General features: G+C 71.9%; 1 protein-coding gene across 2 annotated transcripts in view; it reads left to right on the forward strand.

The window, feature by feature from the left end:
* The window catches only part of MEF2B (myocyte enhancer factor 2B), a 10,393-nt gene extending 6,794 nt beyond the window's left edge, over positions 1 to 3,599 (forward strand). Inside the window, exons 3-9 of one of the 2 annotated variants that reach the window (XM_085315330.1) lie at positions 143 to 346; positions 436 to 564; positions 676 to 850; positions 1,712 to 1,857; positions 2,294 to 2,396; positions 2,472 to 2,565; positions 3,198 to 3,599. In XM_085315330.1, coding sequence (XP_085171456.1) covers positions 143 to 346; positions 436 to 564; positions 676 to 850; positions 1,712 to 1,857; positions 2,294 to 2,396; positions 2,472 to 2,565; positions 3,198 to 3,510 — 1,164 coding nt within the window. In that variant the 3' untranslated portion in view covers positions 3,511 to 3,599. The remainder of the gene's footprint in view (positions 1 to 142; positions 347 to 435; positions 565 to 675; positions 851 to 1,711; positions 1,858 to 2,293; positions 2,397 to 2,471; positions 2,566 to 3,197) is intronic. The other variant, XM_085315331.1, reaches the window with a different exon arrangement.
* Positions 3,600 to 8,106: the final 4,507 nt, after the last annotated feature.

The following is an 8,106-nucleotide window of genomic DNA, read 5'->3' on the forward strand; positions in this document are numbered from 1 at the left end:
CAGCACCGCGGGGTTCGCGGGGTGCTGGGTCTGCGGGCACTCGGGTGCCTTGGTGGCAGTTTTGGGGGACCTGGGGGGGGGCCGCGCCGGCGCCCGGTCCGTGGGCCCCGGGCAGCGCCGCGTCCGCCTCCCCGCGCGGCAGGTGACCTTCACCAAGCGGAAGTTCGGGCTGATGAAGAAGGCCTACGAGCTGAGCGTGCTCTGCGACTGCGAGATCGCCCTCATCATCTTCAACAGCACCAACCGCCTCTTCCAGTACGCCAGCACCGACATGGACAAGGTGCTGCTCAAGTACACCGAGTACAGCGAGCCGCACGAGAGCCGCACCAACTCCGACATCCTCGAGGTAGCCGGGGCGGCGGGCGAGCGGGCGCCGGGGGCCGGCGGGGCGCGGGTGCCCCCCGCTCAGCACCCCGCCGCTGCCGCCACCCGCAGACGCTCAAGCGCAAGGGGCTGGGGCTGGAGAGCCAGGAGCTGGAGCTGGACGAGGGCCCGGAGCCCGGCGAGAAGATGCGGCGGCTGAACGAGGGCATGGACCTGACGGTGGCGCGGCCCCGCTTCTACGTGAGTCGCCCCGACGCCGTGGCGGATGGGCTCCTCGGCCCGGCAGCCCCGTGCCCCGGCCGAGCCGGCGGCTCCTGGGTGCCGACGCCGACCCCCCGCTTCGCCCCGCAGCCCCCGGCGCCGCCGCCCGGCCCCGAGGCAGCCTACGGCGGCTCCCCGCCGGCCGACGGGGCCCCGGGCAGCGCCGGCGGCTCCCCGCAGAGCCAGGGCCGCCCGCCCGCCTTCAGGCCGGCCGCGCCGAAGCCCGGGCAGCCGTCGGGACGCTCGCCGGGGCCGCTGCCGCCAGGTAGGCTTGGAGCCGCTGCCGCACCTCGGTTTCCCCTCCGCGCCGGGAGCCGTGGGGGCTCGGGGGGGGGGGGTCTCGTTGCAGCCAGGAGAAGCCACACCATCGCCGTGAGCAGCCGCCGTGCACCGCATCCCACGTCCCGCGGGGATTTTCCCCCGCCGCCGCATGCAAAGCTCCTCCGGCGGCGTCTCCGAGGGGACTTGCCGGGCCGGGAGCGGGGCTGGGGCCGGCGCGTGGGCGAGTAGCGCCGGGCGGCAGCTGCGGCACCGCCGCGGCCCCGGCCTCGCTCCAGCTGCTTCCTGCGCCGCGCTGCGGCCCGGCCGCCACCTGCCCCGGTGGCTCTGGGCGCCCCAAGCACCCGCTGCCCATGGGACTGGGTGTCCACAGCTCCCTGCAGCATGGGGGGGCCCTTGGCATCACCCCCCACCCGCCGGGGCCGTGCCAGCCTCAGCCACCCCGGTGCCGCTCGGTGCAAAAGCAGCTGGAAAAAGTGACGCCGGGGGCTTGACCAGCGGAAACCCCCCCCCGGACACCGGGGCCTCGCGCCGTCCCTGCCTGCACCGCCACCTTCCCGGGGCCGGGACACGGGTTTGCGGCTGCCCCTGCTTGGAGGGGGCCGGCGGCGGTGGCCCCGCGGCCCCGCCGGGGAGGTTTGCCCCGGGCCCGGCGGGCGCGAGGGCGCATGCGGCGTGCCGCCGCCGTCGCGCGGCCGCGGCCGGCCGGGGGTGGCGGCCCAGGTGCCGCGCGGCCGCCCCGGCGCAGGAAGTGGGTTTGCAGGCGCAGCGGCACGGAGCCGCGCGTGCACCCGCGGCGCCCCGGCACGGCCGCCCCGCGCATCCTCCTCGCCCTCTCTCTCCCCAGCTATCGGCTACCCTCTCTTCTCGGCCGGCAACCTCAGCCGAGCCCTGGCCACCAAGACGCCTCCCCCCCTCTACCTGGGGGCCGACGGGCGCCGCGGCGAAGCCCTGGGCAGCCCGGCGAGCGGCAGGAGCGGCGTGAGCGCGGCGGTGAGTGCCCCAGCGGGAGCTGCGGCCGACCCCCCACGGCGGCCCCACGGGGACCTCGCTCGCCCAGGTGCCCCCATGCCCGGGCGGGGTGCTGGGCATCCCCGGCCGCAGGGCTCGGTGCCAGCGGGATGCCCGTGGCCCCCCCATGCCTGCTCCTACAGCGGTGCAAAGGAGCCAGGCTGGCGGACCCTGCACTTCCCCCACCTTGTCTCAGCCAGCCCCTGGCTGGTTGCACCCCGGGGGGGTCCCAAAGCCTCCCAGGCACCTGCCCCACACAGGGGTTTCCACCGCCCCAACTGCAATTTCCACTGCTGTTTCCCACCGCACGGAGCCCCCTCCTCGTCCCGACACCCTGGCTCTGCTGGGGGGGCACAGGAACCCTTGGGGAGGGGAGGGACACACGACCTGACAGCCGGGTGCCCCCGTGTCCCTGCAGCGACCGCTCTACCCCGGCCTGCAGACSCTGAGCCCCGTGCTCGCCCCGGGCAGCGCAAACCACGGCCTCGCCGGCTTCCCCTTCCTCGCCTCGGCCCCAGCAGGTAAGACCCCCGGCCGCCCCCGGCGCCCCCAGCCCTGGCCCGGCCCCGGCTCACTCCCGGCCTCCTGMTCGGCAGAGTACGGGGCTGGCGAGGCCCCGGCCCCCCCCGGCTTCCTGCAGCCCGGCACCGCGGCTTCCTGGCAGCACCCGCGGGACATGGCAGCGCTGGGGTAAGGACCGTCGGGGACGGGGGACGGACGGGGGACGGGGTCCGGCCGCGGGGCTGCGGATGGGGGAAGCGGGCTGAGGGTCTGCGCCCGGGCGCTGGGAGCTGCTGCCCCCGCGGGCGCCGCCTCGCAGCCCCCCGGAACGGGAGCTGGGGTGCGCAGGAGGGACGCGCTCCCCCCTGCCTACGCGGGACTGCGGTCCCGGCGCCAGGGCCCCGCTGCCCCTGGGAACCCTCCCGCCCGCCGGGTCCCAGCCGGGGCCGCCGCTGGCAGAAGCCTATTTAAAAACAGCTCTGCCCCGGGGGACCTGGCCCCCATCTCCCCCCCCCCCCCCCCGGCAGCTCCCAGCAGCCAGGCCAGGCGTGTGGGTGGGAGGCCAGCCGGGAAGGGGTGCCTGGCGGGGGGGGGGAGCGTCGCAGCCCCGCCGGGCCCCGGGCTCCGAGCTGGAGCAGGGCGGGAGCATGGAGCTGGCTYGAGCTGAGGCGAGGTGAGTTTGGTGGGTCTCAGCCCCGTTGGGGAGGAAGGGCGGCACAAGCCCCCCTGCCTGTGCCCACCTCGCATTGCCCTGGGATGGATGCTGTGTGCGTGGGTGGGGGGGACGACCCAGCCTCACCCCGTCGCCCTTCTCTCCCCAGGGTCAGTGGCAGGATTGTCCCCGCCGAAGAGCCGGCCCCGTCCCCCAGCAGCCCCCAGCAGCACCAAGCCATCAGCATCAAGTCGGAGCGGGTCTCCCCAGGGCTCAGCTGCCCCTCGGGCCCCCCACAGCCCCCCCTGGGCCGCCTGTCCTCCCTGAGCGAAGCCCCCCGAGGCCCYGGGGACCTCCCGCCGCGGGAAGACTACGCCAAGGGCTACCCCTACCCGCTGGGCCTGTCGCAGCCGCTGGCGGAGGAGCAGCGGGCCGCGGTGCCCGCGCGGCGGGYGCAGGCTGTGGACGCTTGGCAGAGATAGCGAGGCCGCCAGGGCGCAGGAGCTTGGCCGCGGGTCCCTCCTGGGGGAGCAGCCCCCTGCTTTCACCCCCTCCGGGCCCGGGGCCCCTTGGCCRTGCCGCGGTGGGGTGGGCAGTGCGGCAGCGTTTCCCTGGGGGCTCTGCGCCGGGTGCCAGGGCCGTAACGCCCAGCAGACCCCGTCCCCTGCCCCGGTGCCCCCCGCCCGTCCCCCCTCTCCGCAGCGCTTGCCCGCGGCGCGCCGTGCCCGGCCGCAGGCCCCCCGCGGCGTGCAGCCCCGGCCGTCCAGCCGTCCCGGCGCGAGAGGGAATGGCTGAGGAATGCCACGGGGTGGCAGCAGGCCTGAGCGCGCCGGCACCGCGCGGCCCCGGCGGGCTGCCCCGAGCCCCCGGCCTGGCGCGGGAGGGCAGAGGGTCTGCGCAGAGCCCGCCGGCTCGGCGCACGCCGCTCCGCCAGCCCGGGGGGCTGTTTCTTCTATTTATTACGTTCTCACCAATAAAGCTCTGGGGGTGTCCAGRCTTGCGGCGTGAGCTTCTTGCGGGGCCGCTCTCCCCGCGTCTCCGTAGTCTGACCTGTGCTCGGCTCCCTCGGAGCCCCCGGAAGATGCTCGCCGGGTCTCGGCTCTGCAGCCTGCTGCAGCAGCAGGGCTGGGAGCCGGCACAGCAGAGCCCTCCCGGCCCATGGGCGAGGGGAGGAAGAAAACTCCCTCCTGCCCCCCGAAGGTCGGCAGCAGTGGGGTGAGCGTGGGGCTAAGGGGGCTGGTGGTACCTGCCCRCTGCGCTGCGTCTCTGGGCCAGGGCTCGTTTTTTGGGTGCTGCCTGCGATGTGCCGGCAGCACGCCTGGCCTTACRGGAGCAGGTAAGGAAGGGGGATGCCGGATCGGCATTGCCCGCCGGGGCTGGCTTCCTGCGGGGCTGGAAGGTGCCGTCCGCCGAGCAYGATCCCTCTCTGGCCCTGCGGCAGCCCCCAGGCTGGGGAGCCCAGGCGGGGATGGGGCCTGGCCGCAGCCGGCGGCAGCTCCGGCGAGGGGAGGTTACCCGCAGCAGAGCCTCAGGAATAAAATATGGGAGGGAGATTAATCCCGGGAAGGGTTTGTCCGGTTTGACAGAGCCCGGAGAGGGACGTGGATGCCCAGCCCGGGTTAGGGCCTGCCCCCTCGCTCACGAGGAGCCCGCGCCGGCCCGGCGCCGCGCGCTGCCTCGAGGAGCTCCTCTGCCGGGGGTCAGGCAGCAGCCGCTCTGGGGTGTTGCACTCCATGGGGGGGGTGCAATCGGGGCCTGGGGGTGCCAGGGAGCTGCAGACACCGCCGCAAGGCCCCCGTGTCCTGGGCTGAAGAGGGAGGCGGAGGCTCAGGCTGCCTGGTGGGTGATTGTGGCCCAGGTCCTCGCCAGGCAGCGGGGACAGGGTCTCACCTGGCCAGCAGCTCCCATCCCGGGCTATTTTGCTGCCAGAGGGGTCCACGGGCTGCCATAGGATGCCTTTCCAGCTGGGAACAGGTTTCTGAATGCAAAGAGGAACAGAGACACCCAGGGAAAGTGTGGGGGCTGGGGTTAGAGACACTGATTGAATAGCAATGACTGCATGATTTATGGTTTGCATTATTGCATGGTTCATTTGAATATATGCTAATAAGGCTTTTCTCCTCGTTTTGTTTGTAAGATTTAGATTTGCTATGGCAACCCACTGGCATGGAATGAACGCCAGGAAATGTCAGGGTGAGGTGAGCCCCGGGGAGGGGCTGGGGCTGCCGGGGAGCCGCGCCACATCCCGCCGCGGGGACCCGGGAGCGTCTGTCGGGCCGCGGCGGGCAGCGACGGGAGACCATGAGTGGACTGGAGCCGCGCGTCACCCCGGCTGCCTGCAGGTCCAGTAACACCCCATTGCGACAGGTCTCAGCTGTAAACGCCGGTGGGATGGGTGGGGGGRGCCCCCAGGCCTGCTTTGGTCTTGCACTGAGGCGGCCTCACACCCCTGCCCACCTCCCGTCCCCCCGGCATGGCRCTGACCTGCTGGCAGGACCGAGCAGGATCCAAAAGCTGCAGTGAGGGATCTCTGGCTCCACACAGCCCTGGATTGCCCTGGAATTGCCCCCCCCTCCCCCAGGCCAGGGCTCGGGCTGATGCTGGGCCAGGGCTCAGGTTGATGACAGGGCACCCAGGTTTGCTCCATGTCCCCCACCCATGCGTGCTGTGGGGCGTTGGCGTCACCGCACTCAATGGTGGCATGACCAGGGCATCTCCCCACCTCCATCGCTTCCTGCCCCATGGCCCAAGGTGCCCTGTTTCCAGCTGACCCATGAGCTGTGTTAGTAAAGCCCCATTACCTGCAGGCCCAGCAAGGCTGGGGGCTGCATCGCCCTGGGGAAGGCCAGACGCTGGGCTCTGGTGCTCCAGGYTGCGGAGCTGGAGGTGCCTCATCCTCCCCTCGGTGCAGGATCCTCCCCTCGCCAGCCGCTGCCAGGGAGAGGATATGCCGTCAGGGCTCCATGTGGACACTGCAATCCCATTGCTCCCTCACAGGGGGAAATGGGGATGGGTCTTGGCTGGGGGGACCATCCCCTCCCTGGATCCGAGGGGGAGCAGCCCCGCAGTGTTGGATCCCAGCCAGATGGGCTCTGGAAAAGGCTGCCTTGGGCTGATGCTCCCTGTCCCAGGGGTTGTGGCTCTGGTGGGGGATGCCCTAGGTGGGGGTGAGACGGGGTCCTGGCCCAGGCGGCCGGGAGGGGGCCGGGACCTGCCCGGGGTGCTCCACACTGGGCGCTGCAACGGGTCGGACCAGCCCCCTCCCGGTGCCGGTGCCGCTCTCGGCTCCGGGGTTCTGTGGAGCTGTTTAATGATTTCTAACGAGGAGGAAACGAGCCTCGGGCTGGCGGTGGATTACGAAGGATTAGGGCTGGCGGCGAGGCTCAGGGCTGGGTGCGGGTCCGACCCCCAGGGGACAGGGGACAAGGGTGCCCTGGACGGCACGACTCGTCTCGCAGCCCTTCCCCTCCTTGTCTCCCAGGCGCAGAAACGGCGCCGTGGTAGGGTGGCGGGGGCCGAGCCGGCCCGGGGGCTCCCGGGTTCCCTCTCCCCCCTCCCCCCCCGTGAACACCCACTTTGTTGTTTTGCAAAAGCACTAAAATATTCATGGCGCTGCGCGGAGCGCGCCTCTTAATGAATTTTTGATCAAAACCTTATCAAGAAGCCAAAAAACGCTGCTTCCCTCGCCAGAGGGACCGGGCCCGAGGTGAGCTCGGTACCGCGGGGCTGGCGGAGCCGCTGAGCGAGGCACTTTCCCGGGACCAGGCCCGGCAGCGGGGGCCCCGGACACGCGTGGAGCTCGGGAGCCGGCCGCGGGGGCGCTGGGCGGTCGGACACGGGGCAGTGCGGGGAGCCGCCCGGGTGGCCCCGTGCGAAGCGCCGGTCAGACGGGGGGGGGGCGACGGGAGAGCGGGGCAGCGCGCCCCGCCGGCCCCCAGCCCCGCCGGGAGAAATATTCGTTGAGGGGGAAATGCATAAACGCAGCTCGTTAGGGGAAAGCCCAGAGCCCGGCAAAGCTCCCCGGCAGCGCGGGGCCCCGGGGCGGCAGAGCCGCGGGCGCCGGAGCGGGACGGGAGCTGCGCCCCGGCGGCCCGGGCTCGGCGCCGGCTCCGCAGCGCCCGGAGCGGCGGGGCCGGGCGGCGAGCACCTCCGCGGCTCCGGGCTCCTGGGTGTCGTGAGCTGGAGCGGGGCCCCCGCCCGCTGCCCCGACGGCTGCGGCCGGCCGAGCCGCGGCCACACGGATCGCAGCCCCCCGCGCTTCCCCGCTCCGGAGCCCGGCGAGCCCAGCGCCGCTCCTCGGCTGGTTTTGCGGCAAGGTTTTTCCAGCCCCGTTGAGCCCCCTCCCCAGGCCGGATTAGCGGAGCAGACCCCCGCCTCGGCTTTGCGCCACATCGGATTTACCGACACTGATTTTTAAAGCGCTACGAAAGTCCCGGCGCGCCGGAGGGAGCGGTCACCCCCTCTGCTCCCGGCCACTTCGGAGCTGAGAGGTATTGACAGCACGGGGCTTTGTGGTCGTTTTATTTTATTTAATTTTAATTACAAAATAGCCAATCTCTTCTGAATTTCCACCGACAGAGGAAAAATCCGGCCCAGGCTCGGTGAACCTGGCACAGCGCAGCCTCGTCCCGGCGATGCCAGCGTCCTCCTGCCGCAGCGGCCGCGCTCGCCCCAGCCCCGGGGGGGGGGTGGGGTGGGGGGTCAAAGGCAGGACAACACCGAGCCCCCGGCTCCGGCCCGGCGGGTGCCCGAGCCCTGACGGTCCCGCACTGCTCGGGGCCCGGCGGAGACGCTTGGCGGATCCGGATCCGCCTCCCCCCCGCCCCCCGCCCTGCCTCCCGCTGCCCTTGCGGGGCTGCACCCAGTGGAGTCACCGGGATTTTTTTTTATATATATATAATACGCATAAAATCCCCGTTATTTTTAGGTTTTGCTGCCGGATCGCCCCCGCCTCCCTCGCCCCCCAGCCCCATGCATTACCACAAGCGCAGGGCTAACCTATCCTGCTCCCGACGTGAGGACGTCATGCCTTACGTAGTAAAATATGGAGAGAGCGAGAGAGAGAGAGAGGAAAAAAA

The sequence above is a fragment of the Rhea americana genome, unplaced genomic scaffold, assembly GCF_003343005.1.
Source record: "Rhea americana isolate MKP2758 unplaced genomic scaffold, rheAme1 scaffold_428, whole genome shotgun sequence".
Classification (NCBI taxonomy): Eukaryota; Metazoa; Chordata; class Aves; order Rheiformes; family Rheidae; genus Rhea; species Rhea americana.